Consider the following 26,009-nt stretch of genomic DNA (forward strand, 5'->3'; position numbering starts at 1 on the left):
TGCAAATAAATTATTCTTTCTTTTCCAAGGTTAACCTTTGAAGAAAGGACACGTATAACCTCTCTCATGCTCTTGCAGTTCGATGGGATCCTGTTGAGATTGTTGTTGTCGGGGGCTCGCCATTCCTGACCATTCCATTCGGAAGAGTCGATTTTCTTCTTACTGTTCGACGAACGACAATGGAAGAGAGAAATCGTAATAAAGATAGGTGTAATAAGAGAAAAAAAAATCAACCGAAAGATGCTCCCATACATCTTGCTATCCTGATACAAGTTTCATTCGGAAGATGCCACCACGGACCACGCCCCATTGGCATTCGTGTATCGATCCCGTTCGTGTTTCAAATTCCATTTTGAAAGCGTATAAGACGCGTACTTACATAGCGTTTACTTTCCATCCACGTTTAGCTATGGATATTTGTTCTATATTTAATACTCGTACGAATTAGAAAAAAATTTTCGCTGTTTTTAATCAAATTCATAATCAACGATTATTTTATAAATCGTACTCGAAAATCATTGATCGAGGATTTTTAAGAATTATTAAGATACAACAAACTGTTTTAATTTTATCAAAATAAAATTATTTATAAAAGCAGAATTTAATAATTTTGACGATGTAATTATTACATCGTTAGATTAGATCGCTTATCTGTGATTTTCCTAATAACTAGACTCCGTGGCGCAACGGTAGCGCGTCTGACTCCAGATCAGAAGGTTGCGTGTTCAAATCACGTCGGGGTCATCAGGATACATTTTTTTGTTAACCTTAACAAAATTTCTATTTAAGCATCAGTGATATTAAAAAATGTCGTAACAGTTGTTAAGTAATTCCACGATTTTCTAATACTTAACTTTTAATACTTACGAAAGGTAAAATGAGATGCGTGAACAATTTAAAATATTGTATTTTTTGGAAATGGCAAATTTCTTGCGATGTAAAAGAATAGCCATTCGAAAGATCAAAAGTTGACAATTGTCGATTATAAGAATGTCGATATATTCCATCTTCATTTATTTATATTTTTTTTTTAGATAATAATAATGTAAATTTGAAATAGTCATCCTCGCGCGTAGATAATGAACATTTTAAAATATTCCATGACAATGAAGGTTCTGAAAACCGCAGGCTGTTTGCGAGGAGTCTCCTTCTCTCTACCTTTCTTTCTGTGATATGAAGTGCGGTGCGTGCTCACATCCCGCATAAGAACGGTGAGAGATTAGGATATCATGGACCAGAGAAATTTCTTCTCTCTCGTACGGTTGAGCGACATTCGCGCGGGTTGTCTCATTTAGCCCCTCCTGGCACTAGGCTAGCACGACCTTCCAAGAGGTCCGTCGCCTTACAGGCTTCTCATTTGTATTTACGTGTCCTATGGTTCATTTCCTTGACTAACTAGCTTTAAGAAATATGTATACTAATCGTATGGTATGATACGGTACACGAACAAAAATTTATTCGAAATGTGATAATCACGTTTTCGTTAGAATATTTATTTCATGGTCATTCTAAAAAAAAAAAAAAAAAGAAAAAAAAAAGAAAAAAAAGAAACAAAAAAGACAAAAAAAAAAGAAAAGAAACGAAAGATATCTTTTTAAAGATATAAATAATTCAACTGATTCTATTAATCTGATTCATTATTATCATATGTAACGAGAAAATCGAATACATTATTTTCCAATCGGACTTTGAACGTGAGCTTCGTATAGAGAGAATTATTCCAACGTTCGTTTCATTTATTAATTATCAGATACCGTCTTATCTGGCAACACTTCGTCTTGACTTCGATCGCTCTTATGTTTTCCTACTTCTCTGTACCGACTGATTGAGTCTAAATGATTCGGATTGTTAATCATCGAACGTCCGTTTATTCTTGATTATGTAACAGTCATCATCGTGCCTTCGAGACTTTTCTCTTAACCAATGAGCTACGTGGATGACCAATCGTATTTGTACGACGAAAACAAATCAGAACGCGTGACCTTCGTTCGAAGAAAATTCCCAATGCTCGTCATTTATTTATTTTTAACAAATTAAGGTAATCAAGTTTGTCAATTGATTCGTAAAAGAAATATCTCCAATGTATTAACGCGTAAGTATATAAAAATGATTACGATTCATTTTATTAGAAACTCATCGCATTACTCGTGTCGTCTCGCCTTTACAAACATGGCGGTCGACATTATCTGTCCTCCGATCATTTTCACAGGCCTTCGTAATCTACATTTAGCGGGTAGAATGGACATAATCAACAATTTAACCGACAAGTTGTTAGGAAAGCATGAGACCGAGTTGGTAAGTTGAGCGAGCTGGCGATCGAACGGAGATGTCTCGTCATGCTTCGTGCCATTCATGTTAGCCGTGGATCGGAAAGACATAATTTTGAGGAAGAGCCGCGCGGGCCCTAAGCACCTCTGTGACGTAGCGCCACTTTATTGGTCCACAATGATCTCTTTCCTCGGGCTTATTGGTTCATTGACTTTGAAACGGCCAGAAATTTGGCAGATTCCTGGTCCAGGTATACTCGAGAACGATTATGCGAGCGTCTTGGCCGGTGATCAACGCTCAGAGACTTTCACTAAGCTCTCTGGAAGGCACAGTATTCTGTAAGACAGCCGATCACGGGACAGTGACACCGTTTTCCCCAAAACTGACGTTAATAAACTTCGTATGTCTCTCTTCTCTCTTTCTCTTTCTCTCTCTCTCTCTCTTTCTCTTTCTTTCTCTCTCTTTCTCTCTCTTCCTTTTACAAGCACATTCACATACATTCAAAGAGTTAAAACCGTCTCGAGTTCACGTCAATGCTCTCACATGCAACTCATTCATATACATCTTCGAGCGAAGCTCGATCCTCGTGTAAAAGAGAGATATACTTATATTTCGCGAACGATCGAGCGTTATTACGCTTTCCCCTAAAATTAACATACATTCGTGGTGGGAAGGAGCCTACTCGTATTGCTTTCATATTCTCGAAGCTGAACGTACGTTTGTACGTGTACGTAATAGGTACATATGTGTACACATATCTCTTGTTGTATGAGTTGACTCGACTCGTTGACACACGAACGCTTCTCTGCGTCATGGAATTGCAGGCGTCTGCATGCGTTCCTGTTGAAAAAATTCCTCACGGGCGAAAGTCAAGGCATGACGGAATATCTTGCAATAAGCGAGACGTGCCGAGGTCGAACTAACCTTTGCATTATGTTAGCCTGGCATTAGGAGGGGCTCGATGAGACAACCCGCGCGAAACTTTGTTCAACGTAGGGAGAGCCATAACCTCCTTCATTTTCATGCATGCCGCATATTTCGATGCTCGCATGCGGGATGTGAGCACGCATCGCGTGCTTGTTACCAAGCACATGCCACGGTAGAACGCTAACCTATAATTTCGTAAAGTATAATGCTTACATACATATATATATATATATATATATATATATATATATATATATAGTAAGTACGTATGTGTATATATATATGTATGTATGTACGTATATATAAATTAAACTGAACATAATAAAGAAAACTAGACGACGTATCATTATGGAAATAACCTTTACGTAAGAAGAACATCAACTACTTTAAAGTTAGATTTTTCCAAAGTTGTTTTATGATATTACTATATCTACGATAAATCAGAGTTAGATTATTGTTAAATCTATTTTATTAATACGTCAATGATACGTATAGGATTTGATAGGCTGTACAAATATATTATTTTTCTATGATTTCTGTGATTTGGAATTGTAAAAATATTTAAAGAAGCATACTACGTATAAGATTAAGAAATTGAATTATCTTTATTAGTAGCGTCAGAAATGAATTACTTTAAAGGAACAAGACAAGGAGACTCCGTGGCGCAACGGTAGCGCGTCTGACTCCAGATCAGAAGGTTGCGTGTTCAAATCACGTCGGGGTCAATGTCAATATTTTTTTTTGTAACTTTTTCGTTTTTTTTGTATTACGATACCTTTTCAGTCTTACGTTATTGATCACATTTTGTTGTTTCTGAATCATATGATTTTATTTTTTGTTTTATGTCTGATATACGTGTAGGAAAAATTTACGTCGATAATTATTTAAACAAAATAAATGGAGAAAGAGAACAAATATTGTAAACAAGAAATCGTATATTGGACATTCATATCAATCCTCGCACATAGGCATAGAAAGATATCACGTTTGTCTTACATTATCGACTGACCTTTCGATAGCTGACATGATCTGACATGATCTGATTTAAGTAACTGACGTTTTATATAGGCGATGCATCGAACTTTCTAATATTTTGAACCTATTTGCTAATAAGCTTCTCGACTTAGAAAATTCTTGACTAATTGCTAGAAGATTCGTTGCAACGCCTATACGCTCACGTAACTTCATTTTAGAGTTTTCTTTTTCATACTTGACCACGCGTACGGACTGATCCTACATACTTGTAAATGTGTTGATAATACAAAACGTAGATTCTACGTTTTTATTACAAATGCGATCAACAATATTAACGATTTAATATGTATTAACGAATTCGCGTTAATTGCAATAAACAAATGTCATATAATTTCTTACGTACGAAGTGACCATATTGCTGCATATGTAAAAAATAAATCTTTTAAGGATCATGGACTTCAAATAAACCCATGGTTCGTTTTTCGTTTATAATTCTTGCTTTTATTGATCGATTTAACATATTGCAGAAGACTACGAGCTTAATTAGAAACTCTAAAATTCTAAAACTCTAAAACTCTAAAACTCTAAAATCTAAAAATCTAAAACTCGAGCAATGGTTAACTATGTATTGTTCTTCCTTATGAATCTTTTTAAGGAACGTTCAATGCATTCTCAAGGATAAATATTCTGTATTATAATAAATGGTTCTTCGGAGAAAGTCTTATAAAGAGTGCGCTAAGGGTGCACAAGTGTGCGCCAACAAATAACTTTCAAACTCTAGAATATAATTTTGAATTCCGCAAGAATTGAAAAATCGTTTACATTTTTCAAAATATTTTCAAAAAATTCAAATCCATCACGTTTGAATTTAAATTTACGAAAGTAGATAGATATTACTTTCTTGTTTTGATGTATTCATAAAATATTTGAAATTCTGCAATTAAATTAAATTAAATCTATTTAGTATACAATATATAATACCTAGGTACACATCAATTTATGCAGGACACTCGTTTACACTACTTGTAATAATACTTTATTTCATTATTAATTTTTATAGATATAATAATTTTCGACAAGTAATCCTATATATTATATATTGATTTATAATCAATTTAAATGTATATATGTACATAATTGACTGACATTGAATGTTATAGATATACGTTGATATCATTGATATGGAATCATATATTTTAAATAAATTTTGCTAGATTTTTTCTCTATTAAAAGTTATTACGAAAATGTGAGATGGATAAGGAACTTTGAGGAACGATGAGTAAGAAATTCAAAAACCCTTTTGTTCCTCCGAAAGTGCCTAGAGCATTTACTATTACATTTTCTTAGGTATATACCATATCTAGTAGAGTCTTTGTTAGTATCGAAATAATCGGAAAAACTGAACTAAAAATAATTGCTACCAGTATACTGGTGTTTAAAAAATGTTAAATACAAATATAGATATATAAATTTATTAACTGATTAGAAATAATTATAACAATAATTTATGTATTTATGTAAATAAATTCATCAAAAAAATATATATATGTATATATTATGATTTTATTATTCATTCAATACCGACAAAGCGTAGCAGTCGTGGCCGAGTGGTTAAGGCGTCTGACTAGAAATCAGATTCCCTCTGGGAGCGTAGGTTCGAGTCCTACCGACTGCGGTATTTGAGAATGATATTTTTTTTAATTCAATTTTTTTTTTATATTTTTATTTAAAACATGGTTGGAGATAATAGACGAACTAATATATATGTATATATATATACATATAACTATTGTGATTTAAAAATTAAAATTGTCTTTTTCTCTATCTCTTCTTCTCTTCTAAAAATCTATTGAAAAAAAAAAAATATTTCTAATCTACTAAAAAATAGAATACGTTTCTAGATTACATTTTCAAAACATTTACCCCCTAAGATTTACAATTGTCCTATATAATTCTTTCCATAATAACGAATATTTCTTACCCTATTGCCTTATATACTTTCTTTTTCTTTCTTTCTCTTTCTCCCCTCTTTTTTTCTTTTTCTCTATTCACTTAAGACTACTGTCTTATAATTACATCCTATTTATATTAATACTACTTTTACAGTTCTATTTTTCTTTAAATAACTTTATCCTTTTTCTTTATCCTTACAATCTAAATCCTTATCACGAATTTATATCTATTATACATCCACACACATCTCTTTTGTAAACATTATAATAAATTGGTATCTTAATCAATTTTAATCTAAACTATTATTAGTATCCCAATAAGTTTAATATACAAATTGGCGACAATGATGGAATTGAGATACTCAAAGAATTTCGATGTTATAAATTGCAAATATATTCAGATGGTGGTAATCATCTTCATCTGATTTGCTGAATTTATCTTTCCATGTTCTGTATATTTCTTCGTTTCTATCGTATAAAGAAAAGTATCATAGTGTAAGTAGGACATGTAGAAAACACGATTAAGAAACAAAGTAACATTCACGAAGATATACAGTGAGAAATAATATAGTACTAATAATCGAATTTTATTTTGAAGTTTATTTAAGTTCTATCTGAAGATGTTTTCTAGATTTATAGCCGAAGAATAAACAAAGACTTGAGTTAAACTTTCATGAAGAAGTAGATTGCATGAATATAAGTGATCCGGCTAAAGGATTTTTTTAGTCAAGCGAATGGGATGAAACTTACGCAGAAAAATTTTGGAAACATACGAGAAAAATCAAACATTAGGAGTTAGTTTAGATATAGAACGATATATGGATGCAGGAAATAATGCGGGAAGTTCTGCGAATGTTTAGGATTTCTGATTAAATCAGACAATTACGATAGAAGAGAAGGGAATTTCTCGCGAGAGCGAACAATTGGAATAAGCCAGCGAAGACAATGGCTCTCATGTCGAATTTACAGAGAAAAGTGCGATCAGTTTTAGAAATAATTAAAGACTTGACCAATCTGACGTTTCTGAAATTAAAGGTGCAGTTAGAAATTTAGTTTCAGAGAAAATCTTCGTGTTCAAGAGAATTATACCGAATTTAGTAATCGGAGGACAGAAGAAAATTTAACTGCTTTTGCCAAAGATCTGGATAAGTTTTCGCGATTCGTGTATCCAAAGTATATAGCAGAGGTGTATGCAATCCTGCAAGTTATTTAAATTATCCTGCACGTGCATCTGCGAAATAAACTGGATCCAGTTTATTAATGCTGTAAGGAACTCTTTCTTGCATTAAACTTTGCAATTGGAAGGAATGAAGTCCCTAAGAAAAGCAATTTTAAGGACTATCGAAGTCGAAGATATACAGAGGAACAATAATACTCATTTCTTTGAAAACAGAGTCGGGAACGAAGTGAACGGAGAGACATAGGAGAAAATTTTTATAAAAGTCGTCAGGTTTGAAATGGAATTGAGAAAAAAGACTACTTAGGAGAATTGTGATCGTGAATGTTGATCGTGTGTGGAAAAGGGACATTTTTGGGTGGAATGTTAAAAAATTGTTAGGCTTCCGCGTAACCAGTCGTTAAAAAAACGCGACTGTTTAACGAACAGAAGAATTTTATTAACAATACTAGAACAAGTATATACAAAATTAAAAAGGTTACGATTTAATAATAATAGATGACTGCTCTACATGTCTTCACGGATTGAGCTACTTTCGTAGACAGACATATTCCGTTGTTTTTATTTATCAATGCTTTGCTAGATGCGGATAGACGGCGTTCATACCGAACATCTCTAAGTTAGCTCATAATGATATACATCGCAAAATAAAATGATGTTCGTTTAATAAACTTAAGATATATCTGTCTAGAGATTAGAATGGTAAAACAAGATATATAACAAAAATAGGGTTTTTACGATATTATTTATTACGTATTTGGAAAATTATAGAAATATCGAAATTTCCAAATAAACAAACAAAAGAAAAAGAAATACATGTGCATTTTGGTAAAAAGAATATCCGGGACGATCGAACTGTTTTCCAATTTTATAACGAACATGTAAAAAAGGGTTTCGTTTTTCAAAATACATTTTCGAAACATTATATTCGAAATATTATTATTAATAAAAGACAAACGTAGGAAAACCAATAAATGGTTTATCCTCTGTGTTACAATTATTGATTTGCTCGTATTGACAGGTATTTTTATTTATATTGGACAAGCAAATCTAATTGTGCGTATGCGTTTGTAATATGATATACATATAATATATGTGATATGTATGAATATGTACTTATTATAAAGAAGACGTATAAATATAAATTCAAACGTCGAATGATGTTAAAAATATATGCATAGTATTATACAATATTTTTTATCATTCGATATATTATTTTCTCTATTAATATGAAACAGAGCAAGAAGTAATAAAATTAAAAAAAGCAAATATAATAACGTAATACTGTTAGGAGTACTAATAATCTGATAATAATGTTATTACGAATAAAAGATGTAATAAAATTTGGTATATTTATAAATTATAAAACTTTAACAGCAGATATGTCTCATTAAATAAGAACAAGGCGATGTATAAATAAATAAGATAGACATAAACTGTCATAGAAGAATAAAAAGACAATAAATAAATAATAAATTATAGATAAAAGTCAATATTTTCTTTTTGTTGCAATTCGTTTTCGATACTTTTGAATTTTACTTTTTGGATTATTATTCCGTCTTTATATATTTATTTTCAATATTTTAAAATAAGATGATTAATCTTGTAATAAAGGATAACTTATTTGACTTTCTTTACTTGAAATTGTTTGTATAATTTAAGAAAAGACGAGAAGAAATATGATTATGGCTAATAATGCACAAGATAGTTTAATAAAACGTAAAACGTTTCAATGTTTTTATTTTAAGAACTAACTCAAATTTCTTGCGTAACAGACTGGAGATACTAACGATTTTTTTAAACATAGTTTTATTACTAGTTAATAAGAAAGAAAAATTCAACTATTAAACTTTAAACATGTGGGAAAAAAGTTAACAATATATACAAAAATGTTTATGATAGACTAATGACTTATCTTATTTACTTGTATTAATATTTATAATATTTATTTAGTTATAATTAATTTAATAATAACTTTAAATCATTTAATTTAATTGAAATATTTTAATTTAAATATTTTTAAATAATTTATTTGAAATAAATTATTTCATTATATCTAAATTAATTATTATAATAAATTTAATAATTAATTTAATAAATAATTTAACTTTAAGATGAAAAATTCGATAGCAATCGTAGCTGTTTTAATAATTATTATACTAATACATATAGATGCATACACTTAACGAATTATTGGATTTTCTCTCAAAAATAATTTATAACGATACGGAATACCTGGCCTTGAGAAATTCGTTGAATGGTTGCTAAGAGATAAATACAGAATAAAACACACATAATCCAGCATTGTTTGAGTTTAAGGCACTTTCTTTACATTGTGAATAGAGTCAATTTTTCCAAGTCTAGAAATAAATTTAAGAGGATTCTACATCGGAAGACCCATGTGTTTCTACCCCGTAGAAATAGCTATGTTTCTTCCACAAAAGAAATCCCGGCCACTTAATATAAAAGACCGGACACGAAGTTATCGAAAAATATTTTAAACAAACGTTCCAGACATATTCCCGATTAATTAAAAATTAATAATGGCCTTTTTTTCATATAATTATTCATTTATTCCTATAATAAATAAATTTAGTTAGACATCTATCATCGATTATAATCCATCAATTTTAATTTAAAATCATCATTCAGATGATTTTCCTTCGAAGTTAACAACGTTGTTTGTGAGAAAAGCTACATCCTAACGTATGACGAAGACCTTATCTCTTCATCGATACACAAATATGTATCATCCAATAGTCTATGATATTGTCACGCCCCAGGTCAGAGACTTCGTAAAGTTAATTTACACTGAAGGATACGATTGTTAAAACGGCCTGTTTTGATCATAATATCTACATAACGTTTACCGCGAACGACCCTTAGATCGATGGAATACAAATTTCTAAAGATCTATCTCCGATTATTTACGATTACAAGTAGACAAAAGTTAGTGACGAGTGGTAGTTCGAGGTAAGATAAATTGATTGCGGATTGAAGGAATCAAGGGGAGAATTAATAAAAAACTGAATTTGTCGAGACTCGACTGACTTGTCGTATTGATGTAACTCATAGTCCAAAACGAGATTAATTCAAATAATATAAATAATCAACGATATATTCTAAATATTACTTACAGTATTTGTTTTTATGATGCGTGAAGAGTTAGGTTAGCCCCAATTTGGAAGTTGTCACAATGCACTATTTAAACTGTTTCACGTAAAGAGAAAATCAAAAAAGTGGTTGATTGTATCTTTAAAGAGAACTATGGTGTTTTCATTTCAAAAAGAGTTTCATCTTGTTTCAATATCGGTTGATCGTCCGTAATGTACTGATCGGTGAGGGCGATGTTGAGATTTTCGTTGAGTCCTAATGGTCAAGGTGGGAGACTGCTTAGTCGTCAGAACATCGGTTTTTGGTTCAATGTATTGCCTCTACGTGCGCTGCTGACGGTGATGAGAACGTTTCTCTAAAGGAACTCTCAACCGTGCCTTATCTGGGCCGGTTGAGTCCCCTATCCTGGTATGTAATTCATATTTAGCTAGGATTCTCTACTCCCACTCTGTCCTCTATCCAAACTATGCAAAAAATAGATACGCGCATGTTTTGCTATTAAACTAAAAACTGAACTAAATAGAATCGTTTTTGAAGGTCTTATTTAGATTATCAGATCAACTATAATACATTCTTTTCTATTAGAAAATATAGAGTTAGTGATGTGATCTGAAACTTTTCGATTAAAAATAAATGACGACAACTTTGAACGTTTCCAAGTTTATTCAAAACTCAAAATTGTTGATATAAATTTCAGTCTTAATAAGTCTCAAATCTTTCGTCATTTTCTTTATTAACGTAGCGTAGCGATTTTCATATATGTATCATTTATTTTTATTACATTAAGAAATATATTCATATATTTCTTTTTTGATACTAATTTGATATGAAATTGATTTGATACTGGTTCTCGATATTGGTTTTTATTATTAATATAATACTCGAGTTACTTATTCTAAATCTAAATATCAGATTTAAATCCGAGTATTGTAATACTCGGTTTTGCATCTTTTATCATTATCGTCTTTTTTTTTTATGTATAAATTTCGATATTAAATTAAAACATTTTAAATTTTAAAATAAAAGAGAAAGCCGCAGATTTTTCAAATGACTAGTACTTATTCAATTTTAAAATATAATTACTATACTCTAATCTGTATATATTATATTACATTATATTTATAATTTTGTTATCGAATAAGTAATATTTATCTTATTTTCTTCTCTTGTTCCCTACATATCAACATTCATAATACAAAACGCTTCATTCATAATATGCAAGCTATAAAAACGAATAACATGAATAAATATATTTTTACTAAATCGAACTTTTTGGATTTTCTTAAATATTTCACGTTAATAATATTTCACGTCTTAAATATTTCACATCCCGTTTGAATAAAAGTAATTAGGAAGATTCTAAGAAATTGAAGACTCGACAACTTTCTAAATCCTCTTCTGAAAACTCTCAAGACTTTGAAACGTACGAGTTGACGATCAATACTTTCAAGATTATCGGTAGGACAATGAAAATGAGAGAAGACTTATTAGACGAGACGTATTAAGATTTTTCAGACTTTGCATGGTTTTGAAATGATTCAAATTTATTGCAAAAATAAATGAAATAAATCTGAAACGATTCCAAGTATTTTAGATTCTATCTTTACGTACCATGTTCATACATATACGCATATACATAAGCAATAATTTTCTATATCAGAAATAAAATCAATAACTTTATTATAAATGTCACAAAAGGATATTGGTTGGCCTAAGTTGCCTATCGGAGGCGCCGTGGCTTAGTTGGTTAAAGCGCCTGTCTAGTAAACAGGAGATCGGGGGTTCGAATCCCCCCGGGGCCTTGCATTTAATTTTGGACTCATGATTACAAATATAACACGTTTCTATATTGAACAAAAAATACATGAAATAATTTTTTATGCAATCTGAGTTCTCATAAAAGTCACGAATAGATGAAATTATCATCAATAATAATACAAAGTTTTATTCTTCATATTCGGTATTTGTGAAAATACCAAATAATCTATCAACAAAGATAAAAAAAATCCCCGGATTCTTTCAATTATCGATACATTATTATTACTGTCATTATTATCATTACTATTATTTCCATTCATTTTTACGTCGATACAATGACAAAGTAACATTTTTCTTATAAATGATTCGTCGCTTTCGGGCTTGGAGATCTTTATTTTTGTTCGATCTTTTTTCTCCGGAAGATCTATAATGATTTCAGATTCGTCCAACGGTGTAATTTCTTCGGTATCGCTAGGATGTATACTACTAGCCACGGTTTCTTTTGTTTCGATAACATCCTTTTTCTGCGGAAGATCTACTATAATTTTAGATTCGTCCAACGGTGTAATTTTTTTAGTATCGCTAGGATGTATACTAATAGGCACAGTTTCTTTTGTTTCGATAACATCCTTTTTCTGTGGAAGATCTACTATAATTTTAGATTCATCCAACGGTGTCATTTTTTTAGTATCGCTAGGATGTATACTAATAGGCACAGTTTCTTTTGTTTCGATAACATCCTTTTTCTGCGGAAGATCTACTATAATTTTAGATTCGTCTAATGGTGTAATTTTTTTAGTATCGCTAGGATGTATACTACTAGCCACAGTTTCTTTTGTTTCGATAACATCCTTTTTCTGCGGAAGATCTACTATAATTTTAGATTCATCCAACGGTGTAATTTTTTTAGTATCGCTAGGATGTATACTAATAGGCACAGTTTCTTTTGTTTCGATAACATCCTTTTTCTGCGGAAGATCTACAATGATTTTAGATTCGTCCAATGGTGTAATTTTTTTAGTATCGCTAGGATGTATACTACTAGGCACGGTTTCTTTTGTTTCGATAACATCCTTTTTCTGCGGAAGATCTACAATGATTTTAGATTCGTCCAATGGTGTAATTTGTTCAGTATCGCTAGGATCTATACTACTAGGTAAAGTTTTGCTAATATTAGATAAGATCTGTTCTTTGCGTATGAGATCTTCTAAATTCGTTTCCAGTTTTACAGTTTGGAGCGTAAAATCAGAAAAAGGACTTTCGATTGTCAAAGATTTTATGTCCTTTTTGTCATTCTTTGCATTTTTGTGATCAGACGTATCGTTGATTTCCTCGACCAAATTTGTCTTTGATGTACTCGTTATAATTTTATCTTTCTCCACAGACGAAGTGCTTTTTAACGATTCCAATTTTTTATCGTCAGAAATCGGTGACTCAGTCGAAGTAATATCCTCAGTTGTGTCCTGAATATCCGATCGGAGAATGTTTTTCTCAAGGTCTTTGGAACTTGAATCAAGAATAACTTTCTCCTTCTCGTTTATCGATGCTTGTTTTATTTCATCGTGAGTATCAGTTCTACTTTCACTAGGCTCTGAGGTATCGACGTTAATTTCGGTATAAATTTCCTTTGTTATAGGTATTTGCTTCTTATCGGAGGAATAATTAGTGTACAAATATTGAAGGATTTCCATATCTCGTGAAGGAAGAGTGTTTGCAGCAATGACACGTTCCATATGTTGAACGTATGCTTCCTCTGGCGATGTAGTGGTCTGTTCTATAAGTTTTGTTTATGTTTTTATTTTTGTACTATTTAAGTTTATACATAGATATTTGAACTTAATTGTGAAATTAAAAAAATAATTTTAATAATTTGTATTAATATAATGCAAGCTTTATTTTAATACATATATGTATATATAAAGTATCCATCCATAGATGTCCGAGCAAATATTTCACGATTGGTTGAAATTACAAGAAAGTTTAATAAGACATATTTACACGGATCTAAATCAGTTACAAGTGTATGTATAAATTTCTTTTTTATTCGTAATCTTTTCTGATCATGAAAATCAACATAGTTTTTTAAATGGATAATTATAATCTTTGTTGCATATTTATATAATGGTCCTTTGCAACCAAAATCATATCTAGTAAAATATTGTTATTATGCATCATTTACGAGATAATCGGCATGATTACAACTGATTAACAAATTCACGTTGTATTATAATTTATATTATATACCATACAAATGCATTATTTCAAATCAAGCAATCGTATATTTTTTTAACAAGTTGAATGATAGTAATCCTGTTCGATGTAACTGACTTCAAAATATTATATATTCTAACGATTGTTCTTTCAAATTATATAATGAAAAACCAACTACTTAAATACTTAAAAAGCCGATTATTTCGTAAACGATTCATAGTAGCAATTTTTGACTATATATGATTTTGATTGCAAATCATCAGTATTATATAAATATGTAAAAAAAAATTATAGGCATTCGTTTAAAAATACTATGAATCAAAGAGATCACGAGTGAAAAAGAATTGTTGATATGCACTTAGCTGACTCCAATCCATGCAAACTTCTTTTATTAAACTCTCTTGCAACTTCAATCAATCGCAAAATATTTGTTCGAATATCTATGGTTAGACATATATATATATATATATATATATATATATATATATAACTATATATATATATAACTATATATAATATATATATAAAACATGATATAATATAATATCTAATTTTATCGTTACATTATATGTATATGCACGCAGATATATTTTATATTTCATACCCGATACATCTTTTACGTCATCTGTATCTTTTTTTGTCGCAATCGATTTATCAGTTTTATCGTTCTCATGTTTCTCCGTTATTTTCTTGATCGTCTCCTTCAATTCTTCCATATCTTTTTCACCATTTTCTTCTTTTTCTGGCTCATCTTCTATATTTATAAAACCTTTCGACTTTTGAATAAGCTGGCGTTTACTTTGTTGTTCACTATCATAAGCTTCTATATCTTCATAATTTCGTTCATAATCTATCAAATTTATGAAACCTTTTTTTTCGGTTACTATAGGATGTGTATAATTTACATTGTTATTTTCATTAATATTCTCGATTTGTTCGTTATTAATATCAGAAATATTATTTTTTATATTATCAGATTTGTTTGATTCTTCTCGTTTCTTGACAACTTCTTTTTCTTTCTCTGCCATCTTATTTTTAACAAATAAAAAATGATATTCGCTTAACTTCGTATTAAATATAAATTGTTTCATCAATGCTATCTATAAATTTTTTCTTATCCACTACCATTTATAAATAATACACAAGATTGTAAGTATAAATTACGTATATAAAATAATTATCATGTTTAGTATATATATCATCATTATAAACTTATAAAAAAAAATTGCGAACAAAAAAGAAATCGACGAGGATGGGATTCGAACCCACGCGTGCAGAGCACATTGGATTAGCAGTCCAACGCCTTAACCACTCGGCCACCTCGTCACACGAGAACAGTTCTTCTAAATATTTATAATAAATAAAAATTTTTAATAATTATTTTGATAACTTTATAATATTTATTATAGTTCAAATGATGTAAATATTTGCTTAAGTATACGTATGTTTCTGTCTTACATCAAAATATTACACATTAATGAAAGTAATTCGTAGTATATTCGTATATTTGAATAAAATTGTTAACAAAAAATGCATTGTAACATATAGTATAACTTAAATATGTAATCATGACTTCATTGTCGAGCATAAGTATGTATGTATAATTGTACAAGATTCATGTGTTACGTATAGACCGTTATTACGATGATTGTGTAAGCGATATTTCAATGCGTCATAACAAATAAATTTGTTCAAAAAACTTAAAAATATTTTTAATATTTATCATATATAATGCGTAGAACATTACCACTTGACTTTGAACCTTATTATTTCCATTATAATCTATTTAATAAGTATTGAAGATAGTAACCAATGGCTGCAATCGTGTTAAGTAATCGTTTCCCGTTCTTATTTGTTACAACATGCAATGTATATAGTTGAGTATACTCATAACAACGTAAGGAGATTAAGTGGCACTTCAAAGAAATTGAAAAATGGAAGAGACATCGGAAAAAATGTTGACATACACATCTGTTTACGACAAAAGGACTGCTGCAAATATTAGGAACGAATTTTCTAGACTTCAAGGTAAACATTGCATATGGAACAAAATATTATATATGAAATCATTAGAACGTATTATCGTATTTGGGGAAAACTTTGATTTAATTGCAAGAATTTATATCTTTATAGAATAAAAAGATTTTACATTGTTTTTATCTTTATTCCAGGACAATGTTATTTGGATCATGCCGGTGCTACACTTTATTCTGACATACAAATAAAAAATATAAGCGATGATTTATGCAACTCCCTTTATGGTAATCCACATTCCGTTGGCCTTGCAGGTGGTATTACTCATGATAATATTGAACAAATAAGACATAGGTAAATATTTTTTTAATAAATTTAATTACTGTATAACAAATGTATTATTTTTTATATATTGTGATTTTTTAGAATATTGAGTCATTTTCACACATCGTCAGAAGAATACAGTATTATTTTTACATCAGGAGCAACGCAATCTCTAAAAGTGATCGCTGAAACATTTCGTTTTTCCAATAATAAAAATAATGAATTTCAATCTACAGGAAATTTTATTTACATGCAAGACAATCATACTTCAGTTCTTGGAATGCGAGAGGTTGTCTCCCAAAAAAACGTTAAAGTAACTTGTCTTAGTCATAAACATGCATTTCAAGTATTAGAACAATCAGTAAATTCTTCGAATGACAATGTAGCAAGTGACAATAATTCTCTTTTTGTTTATCCTGCCCAATGCAATTTTTCTGGTGCAAAATATCCACTCAAGTGGATTCAAAATGCACATAATAACGTGCTTTCCAGCGTCACTGGTCAATTAAATACAAAGTGGTATGTTCTCTTAGATGCAGCAGGATTTGTACCAACAAATGATTTGAATTTATCCATATTTAAACCAGACTTTGTATGTATATCTTTTTATAAGATGTTTGGATATCCAACTGGTATTGGTGCTTTAATAGTGAAGAATTCTAGTGCACATGTTCTTGAAAAAGTCTATTATGGCGGAGGCACTGTAAATGTTTCTCTTAGTTCTGAAATGTTTCATGTGAAGCGTCAAAACTTATATCAAAGGTAAATAAGATAAATATATTTGAATGAAGATAACATATTTTGATAACATTACAATATTTAATTATAATATTACAATACTTATAGGTTTGAAGATGGAACTATACCATTTTTATCTATAATATCATTACAATATGGATTAGATATATTTTCAAAAATTAGTATAAAGCAAATATCGAGTCATGTATTTGCACTTGCAAAATATTTGCATCATACTCTATTAAGATTGCATCATTGTAATGGTGCACCTGTTGTAAAAATTTATTCAGACAATGACTATGAAAATCCTAATTTACAAGGAGGAACAGTTACATTTAATATTCTCAGATCAAATGGCGAATATGTTGGATATATGGAAGTTGCACATATGGCTGCGCTTTTTAAAATACATCTCAGAACTGGTTGTTTCTGTAATCCTGGTGCATGTCAAAGACATCTATCCCTTAAAAATGAGGAAATCTTACAAAATTATGATGCAGGCTATGTATGTGGCGGTACTGCAGATATAATAAATGGTAAACCAACTGGTGCTGTGCGAATTTCATTTGGATATATGTCTGTGATCGAAGATGTTGAGACTTTGTTACAAATGATAACTAAATGCTTTCTGAGCAAATCAGAAGGAAATTTATGCGTATCAGAAGTTCGTAAATCAAATCATATTGAAACTAAAAATCAAAAATATGTTATAAATGATAAAGATAATACAAAAGAGTTTGAGGATAAGGCATGGTATTCACCATTTTTATACGGTGCAAAATATTTTACAAATACTAATAACTCAAGAAGTAATATTACTCTAAAACGATTGTTTATATATCCTATAAAATCATGTGGAGCATTTGAAATAACTACTTCTTGGACTTTGAATGAGAAAGGTTTGGAATACGATAGAGAGTGGATGATAATGACATCAAATGGAATTTGTTTGACTCAAAAGCAACAAACCAATCTCTGTTTAATTAAACCATTTATATCCAAAGAAACACAAGTTATGAAATTAACATATCCAGGTAAAACTGAAATGAATTATTCTTAGAAAGACATTTTTTTTTTACTAGTAATGACATAATTATTACTATTTAATATTTTCGTTCTATAATAACTTTTTTAGGAATGCCATCAATAGAAGTACTTTTGAAGAATTCTGAAGATTATGTAAATGGTACAATATGCCAAAGTAGAGTTTGTGGACAAAAAGTTCAAGGCATTGATTGCGGAGGAGATGTGTCTGAGTGGTTGAGCTTAGCTATTGGTCATCCAAATTTAAAACTTGTTAGGCAAATTAATCACGAAATCAAAAACAAACCGAAGCAAGGTACATTAAAAGAATACTTATTTTATATATATTTCATTGTATATTTTTAACTGTATATTTTTTTCAGGATTACAAAATCCTAAACTATCCTTTTCAAGCCAAGCTCAATATTTATTATTGAACGAAGAAAGCATATCGTGGTTGTGCAATAGAATTGTTAATGCAGAAGATTTTAACAAAGATACAGTATTACATAGATTTAGAGGAAACATTGTATTAAGTGGCTGCAAAGCTTTTGAAGAGCTTTCATGGAAATTAATACGAATAGGCAAAACTGAATTCCAGGTGGTTCATTTATACAATTTAGTAATATTATTCTTAATTGGAACATAGAATTCATCCTGTAAATATTATTATGTATATTAGGTAAATGGATCTTGTACAAGATGTCAAATGATATGCATTGATCAAACAACAGGTATAAAAACAGTAGAACCATTACGTACATTAGCAGAGGAATTTCATGGAAAATTAAAATTTGGTATATATCTTACAAGATCAGCAACAAAAGAAGGAATATTAAATATCGGAGATGTTGTGTACTTCGATTGACAATTTTATATGAAATAATATATATTTTACAATATATATCAAAATTGTGTTACTATACTACATATATATATATATATATATATAGGTATAATAAAATTTACATTCATATAGGTATTATACTCTACCTGGTATTTTTTAACATGGAAGATCATGATATTGTACATTCTATAGGCTGTTGTTTTGTAACTTTTTTTATAGGTTCACCATTTGATACATCTTTGATAGTTTCGCATACTGCTTCGTAGTCGGGAAATGCTAGCGTTTGAAGTTTGGAATAAACTAATTCATCATTAATCTTAATTTCAAAGGATCCTGTAAAAAATAACTAATTTTTATGTATTTTTAATATATAAAATTTTATATAAAAATTGTCTTGCCTTCTTTTCCTTCGGTTCCAGACACTTTGGCTGTTGGTACGTTCTTTTCTATCAAATTTACCATATCAATAAATTGTGGTTTATAGTTACAGGTTTCACTGTAAAACAATTTCAAATTTATTAAATAAAATTTAATTTGATTATTGTTTTATAATCTATAAATGTAGCTATTTCATCAAGAGGTTATAATTCCTTTGCATATTGCAATAATATATACCGCATTTTATAATAGGATTTTATAATTAATATATTTACCAATATTCTATGTTAACTTTAACGTCGTACATATTAGATATAATTACGAAAGTTATTTTAATTTAAATTAAAATAAAATTCTGATCGTATTTGCTATGATACATTACTACCAACAGTAATACATCAATTTCATATTAAAACAAAATGTAGAATTAAGTACATGCATATGTAGGGTAATATGTATCGATAGTTTGCAGTTGTAACTCGGACGATGTCCTCATTTCGTTTTTATTTATATACCTTTTATGGAAAGATCGATTTATGTTATTAACGTCAACATACAAACTATCAATGCAAAGAAGTAATAATATTTATGCAATCTTCCCGCATTATATTTCAAACGGATAAGATTGTGTTAAATTTTTGTTAAAAATAATTAAAGAAAAGTCGAATTTTATTTAAAGTTATTTGAAATTGCTACGTCGACCTTGGTAGCACTGGGCCAATCGGCGCCATTTTTTCGTGTATGCATATGTCGGCTGTTCTTGATGTAACAGCGAATTATTACACTTCGTTACAATGCACAGAAAAGTAATACAGTAAGGTATTTTACGAGTTTATCAATATCAAACGATACTTCTTTATATTCTTTAAATAAATAGTGTTCCAGTTGTGCAGCGTTCCAAATTGTTACGCGCGAATCTTTTGAAAATCGCGTACGTGGGCAACAGGTGGCAATGTCTAATTTCGCACATGTTTCGCGTTTGTGAGTCAGTTATATATTTGAAATATTAATCTTAGTTGGATTATATTTTGTGCGAAGTAAAGAGAGGCGTATTGCAGTGAACGCATTAAATCGATACATTTTTTACGTGCTCGTCGTACGTTTAAGATATATTAATTGTTTATATAGAGAAAGTATCTAGGAAAAAAATATATAAAAAATGGATTATGATTACTTGATCAAGTTTTTGGCTCTTGGGAATTCTGGAGTTGGAAAAACTAGTTTTCTGTATCAGTATACCGACGGTACTTTCAATTCACGTTTTGTTTCTACAGTTGGAATTGATTTTAAAGAAAAGAGAGTAGTAAGTATACATTTCATTTATAATATTTGGTTTTAGTTATCTTTAAACCCTTTATATAAATTGTATTCTAATCAATTACTTTGGATTGATTATAGATATATCAGATGCCTGATGGAAGTAGCCAAAGAGTACATTTGCAGCTTTGGGATACGGCGGGTCAAGAAAGGTATGTACATTATTGATATTTATTAGATACAATAATATTAAACTGTAATTTTCGAGCATAAATAATTTTATAGAAATCATGATATTTTCATGATTTTTTATATTTAGATATAAATTTATATATTTAAGAAATTGCATGGTGATAAATACATAATTGAGTAATAATGAAGTATATTAATATCTTTAAAATCTAATAACTTCTTTTAACATAGTGCATGATGTCTTTATAATATATATAACATGATATATAGAAAATAAAACTAATAAAGTTAGTTTAAATTAATATCATTAACATTCAGGTTTCGAAGTTTAACCACGGCTTTTTACCGGGATTCTATGGGTTTCCTATTAATTTTTGATCTGACCAATGAGCTCTCCTTTCTTGAAGTTAGAAATTGGCTGGAACAGCTTAGGGTACTTGTCTTTTTATAGATTATTGGAAATTTATTTTAACATATATTTAGTATGTTGCATATTTTCGGACGATTCTTTGAGCTATAATCAATTTAACTACATAATAAGTCTGTTAATTTATTAACATTTGTTTGGTCATATTGAGCATGTGATAGAATTAGATTAGAGCATGTAATAGTTGCGCTTGAAATGATACTTATAAATATTACTTTTGATTAACACAATTAGGTTTATATATGAGCTGGACAAAAACTCAAATTGTCGTTCGATTTCAATTAAAAGGTATATGAGCCATTCATACTATATTACATGATTGTTTATCACAGCGTTATATTAATCCTTTTTTCCTTTATAACGATTCTTATTTTTCATATATATATATATACAGATGCATGCGTATTGTGAAAATCCAGATATAATTCTCTGTGGTAATAAATCTGATCTTGAGGACAAGAGAGTTATTAGCGAGTATAAAGCACGTGATCTAGCAGAAAAACATGGGTGAGTTTATAAGTTCTTTTATAGATAGCAAGTTAACAAAATTATTTTATTTTATATAAAAACATGCAAAGATAAAATATATAAATGCGAATCTTATAGTTTTTCTTTGGGGGGTGTAATTGAAATATTGATTTTCAGCTTGGTATATTTGGAAACTAGCGCTGCTACTGGACAAAATGTTGAACGTGCAGTAGAAATTCTGTTAGATCGTGTTATGCGCAGAATGGAAGTTACAGTAGATAAGTCGTTGCTACCACATCAAAAGGTTTTGAAGTGTCACGAGCGTGAGACACCACCTCCTAGTAGTTCTTGTTATTGCTGACAGTGTGATTTTGCATAGACAGTCAGATAGTTTGACTGCTATTGCAATTGGAGGTCTCAGGGGAAAAAATATTTCCTTTATTCTCATAGGCTAACAGACCGACATTTAACTTAATTACGAGTCATTCAATTCTGGGTAAAAAAGGTTGTGACAAAGGCATTTATTCAGAATTTTTTCTGAAATTTATCAGGTATGTCTCGAGTTGTGAATATTAATATCAATATTCTAAGCTATTGCTTCCTACAATGTACAATCCCATTGTCTTCCATGTTTCTTCCTTGTCATATCAATTTATCTCTTCCTTTATCATATCATTATAATATGTATTATCATTATCATATATACATATCATATATATATATATATATATATATATATATATATATATATATATATTTGTTCTTAAATGAATCTTTATGGTACATTTTTCATTCCTGCTTCCTTGATATCTTTTCCTTGAAATCTTTAAAAATAATGATTTAACTTATACCTCCATCATAATAATATGCACAAAGTGTTCAAAAAGTCAATCTTTCAATGTGTCAAAAGTGTGATATAACTATTTCAAAGAAATTTTCAAATTTACGAATCTTCATATATGACTAAATGTTTTTAATGCTGTTATTGTATGATATTTATTTAAAATTATTCAATATAATCGTAAGTAACACGTTCAATACAATCAATAATATCATACAATATGCATGAAGTACTTGTGATATTTATACAGATTTAATATCTTGTTCGAATTAATATAAATAACGATATCGCGTTTGGAAATTATGAGAAATTACGTTATTAATGTAATGGAAGCAAGATTATATACTTATACTATATATATATATATATCTCTCTCTCGTACAATGTATTTCTTTGTCAACAATTTCTTTATAATCTTAAACTCGATCAGTTTGATCAAATATGTTCTAAAATTGACAAATATACATAGGTACATTAATCCTTCCTTTGTTCGCGTATACATAACAAAATCAAGCACGAAGCGTGGTATTTGGGAGGAGAAATATAGCGTGGAAAATATCATAGACGTCGGGAAACGAAACGAAGTTTCGTTAATTGCCATGGGGCGAAGAATATACCGGATGTTACCGTTAGAAACTGTCGTCAGTACAACGTCTTAATTATTAGTTAGCTATTTATATACTTGGTTTGTCTCCTCAATTGAGATCTTCCATTTTATTTATTTACAAAGAAAAGTTTTCTTTAAATTCTATCGATGAATTTCATTTTCAGCTAATGTATCATACGATCATTCGTCTCATCAGCGAACGTTAAAAGTGATTTTTCACTTGCGCTTGAAACTTATTATTTTTTCTTTGATCGCATTGTCACGAGCAATAAGATAAATCCATTATTAGCGCGATGTCATGGTGTTCATTTACGTTATAAAAATACATATCCTTGAAGATTTTAGAAAAAGCCCCTTTTATTTTTAATAACTCGTTTATGTTATGCTCGATCATGGATGAAAATAATCGAATCAATTTAGAATGAAAGTGCGAAATCATTTCCATGATTTATTTATCTCCGAGATATCCATGCATTTATTTATTTTTTTTATTTGGGTGCTTGTTTTATTCACGATTGAAACCTCTTGAATAGAGCGTTTTATTAAAGCTCCAATTTATGAGCATATCGAACGAAAGGTATATTTGGATTTCACGGTTTTAATCAAATATTGGGGATATTAATAAGTTTACGAGAAATCATAAATATCTGAATTCTAACAGATTGACACATATGAGATCGTATAAAAAAAAGAAGTGAGTAGGAAAAGAAAAATATGATTATCGCATATAATACATTGATATTGTATTTTATAGGATGGATAATATATTTTCGAAACAATAGACGCGAAGAATTGACTTGATCAGGTGAGATCGAACGTTCGTCAGGTGACCGAAGCAATTTAGTACAGTTCGAGTGGAAGCCTCGAACGATCGACGAGGGAATACGAGCAATTTGCGCTTTAAAGTCCTACAAGTACGATGTCTGTGTTCAGCCGTCCATAGAGCTTGGTTGTCAGTAACACGTCGACACGGTCGAAGTCCACTTGGAGGCTTTCAATTTGTGTCTCTCGTCTTGTCGGAAGCTGCTAATTATTATTGCAGTTCCTGTTAGTTAATTTGATCCAAATAGAGACAAAGGTAAAATCGTTTGAAGTCGAAGCTTCAGGAGTCGCGATAAGTAGACAACATTTATCGAAGCGTGTTAGCTGTAACGTTTTAGAATTTACTTACTTTTCGTATTCGCTCTTATCCCCTCGATTGTTACTCGATGCCAGTTCAACGGCAAGTTTCCATGAAGTCGGTAGCATTGGCTCGAAAGTTACGAATAGAAACTTTCCATTGATGCTATTCGTTGCCTTAGATTCGAAGAGGAGAACCGAGAAAAGCGACGACACTGTATGGATTCGATAACAGGCTATATAAACGAGAGAAGAGAAATAAGGTTTTCAACGTGTCTCGAAAGAAACCTTAATGGACGAAGTATCTGTATGTTTTTTTTTTTTTTATTCTTTCTCTCTTCTTATCTTAACAACTACGTTGAACAGGTATCTCGGTAAGAAGGGCTTCGTTTCTTGGCGGTTTCACGTTTTCTAGACTCGTATACGCATTTTGTATTTTCTAGTTTATTTCAACGAAATAAAGAAAGAAAGAAACAATACGGAGGAGAAAGTTGACAATAAACACGTAGAATTTTGTTTTTTTTTTCTTCTCTTCGCTTAGCGTGAGCAGTATTGTTCTTCTTTTTCGCACAATTTTTAATTGGACGTACGTTGCCTCTTTTTGTGAGTTAGACGTAAGGAAATGTTTACAGAATAGATTGATAGTCGAGAAAAAAAGAATTTTTGGATAAATCGAGAAAATAAAATCGAGTGGAAGATAAAATGAAATTACGTCGTGGCTTCGTCGAGATTCTTTCGTTTTTAGGTCGCATGTGTTATCGAGCGATTTATAATTTCCATTCCTGTAGACATTCGTTATTTCTTTCTCTTTGTCTCTCTCTCTCTCTTTCTCTTTTTCTCTCTTTCTCTCTCTCTCTCTTTCTCTCTCTCTCTATCTCTCTTCCATTGAGTTAGAAAATCGAACTTCTTTGAAATCGTCGATACACGTAGTTACGTACTCCGATCATCGAACGAGTTTGTCGCATCGTTTATTCAAAAATTCCTGTTTCCGTAATCAGACAGGCGTCAGGGAGATATTGAGTAGGAAAATGTGTCTTCTTTCTTTTTCTTTCCCTTTCTATTTCTATTTCTCTTTCACTCAGCTGTGAAGAATGAAACGCGCGTTGAACTATATCTGGATGTGTTTACAGGATTCGTATCTATCCGATGCTTGAGATTCTCGTCTCTTTTCTTCCATTTTCTCATCCCTAAGGGACGACGCGAATGTACTCGATTGTTTCATTTGAGATTGTGAAACACGAGAAACTAGCTTACGGGAAGCTTTACACTATTGCAGGATGGAACGCTATGAGGGGGCGGCTACTATACGACGTTTGGACATGAGAACGATCCTTGCAAGGACTGTCTCTCTTTTCCTTTCTTCTCTCGTTTTGGTCCATTCGTTTTCTCGCTGTCCCATCTTCTATTTCTTTTTTTGTCTCCTTCTCATTGC

General features: G+C 30.4%; 3 protein-coding genes and 5 non-coding genes across 9 annotated transcripts; 6 read left to right on the forward strand and 2 right to left on the reverse strand.

Moving 5' to 3' along the window:
* Window positions 1–672: 672 nt before the first annotated feature.
* Trnaw-cca lies at window positions 673–744 on the forward strand. The gene has a single exon. It is a non-coding gene; the product is annotated as a tRNA-Trp (tRNA).
* A 3,104-nt stretch (window positions 745–3,848) lies between these two features.
* On the forward strand, window positions 3,849–3,920 carry Trnaw-cca. Its single transcript has one exon. It is a non-coding gene; the product is annotated as a tRNA-Trp (tRNA).
* A 1,843-nt stretch (window positions 3,921–5,763) lies between these two features.
* Trnas-aga lies at window positions 5,764–5,845 on the forward strand. The gene has a single exon. It is a non-coding gene; the product is annotated as a tRNA-Ser (tRNA).
* A 6,296-nt stretch (window positions 5,846–12,141) lies between these two features.
* On the forward strand, window positions 12,142–12,215 carry Trnat-agu. The gene has a single exon. It is a non-coding gene; the product is annotated as a tRNA-Thr (tRNA).
* Window positions 12,216–12,338: 123 nt separating this feature from the next.
* LOC122627330 lies at window positions 12,339–16,273 on the reverse strand. The gene is made up of 4 exons (XM_043808406.1): window positions 16,270–16,273; window positions 14,987–15,232; window positions 12,458–13,945; window positions 12,339–12,397 (listed from the first exon to the last, which is right to left on the reverse strand). Exons 1-4 carry the CDS (start codon window positions 16,271–16,273, stop codon window positions 12,339–12,341), a joined length of 1,797 nt encoding a protein of 598 aa, XP_043664341.1.
* Trnas-gcu lies at window positions 15,627–15,708 on the reverse strand. Its single transcript has one exon. It is a non-coding gene; the product is annotated as a tRNA-Ser (tRNA).
* Window positions 15,892–19,386, forward strand: LOC122637586 (molybdenum cofactor sulfurase 1). The gene is made up of 7 exons (XM_043829804.1): window positions 15,892–16,410; window positions 16,554–16,710; window positions 16,783–17,442; window positions 17,527–18,452; window positions 18,554–18,757; window positions 18,825–19,042; window positions 19,124–19,386. Exons 1-7 carry the CDS (start codon window positions 16,317–16,319, stop codon window positions 19,307–19,309), a joined length of 2,445 nt encoding a protein of 814 aa, XP_043685739.1. The 5' UTR covers window positions 15,892–16,316; the 3' UTR covers window positions 19,310–19,386.
* Window positions 19,387–19,976: 590 nt separating this feature from the next.
* LOC122637587 (ras-related protein Rab-27A) lies at window positions 19,977–23,808 on the forward strand. 2 transcript variants are annotated; one of them, XM_043829806.1, is made up of 6 exons: window positions 19,977–20,612; window positions 20,683–20,969; window positions 21,065–21,135; window positions 21,434–21,548; window positions 21,937–22,049; window positions 22,188–23,808. In XM_043829806.1, exons 2-6 carry the CDS (start codon window positions 20,826–20,828, stop codon window positions 22,369–22,371), a joined length of 627 nt encoding a protein of 208 aa, XP_043685741.1. In that variant the 5' UTR covers window positions 19,977–20,612; window positions 20,683–20,825; the 3' UTR covers window positions 22,372–23,808. The 2 variants fall into 2 exon arrangements, with proteins under 2 accessions (XP_043685741.1, XP_043685740.1); XM_043829805.1 differs by having other exon boundaries at window positions 19,977–20,969.
* The last annotated feature ends 2,201 nt before the right edge of the window (window positions 23,809–26,009 follow it).

Source organism: Vespula pensylvanica, chromosome 2 (assembly GCF_014466175.1).
Source record: "Vespula pensylvanica isolate Volc-1 chromosome 2, ASM1446617v1, whole genome shotgun sequence".
NCBI lineage: Eukaryota > Metazoa > Arthropoda > Insecta > Hymenoptera > Vespidae > Vespula > Vespula pensylvanica.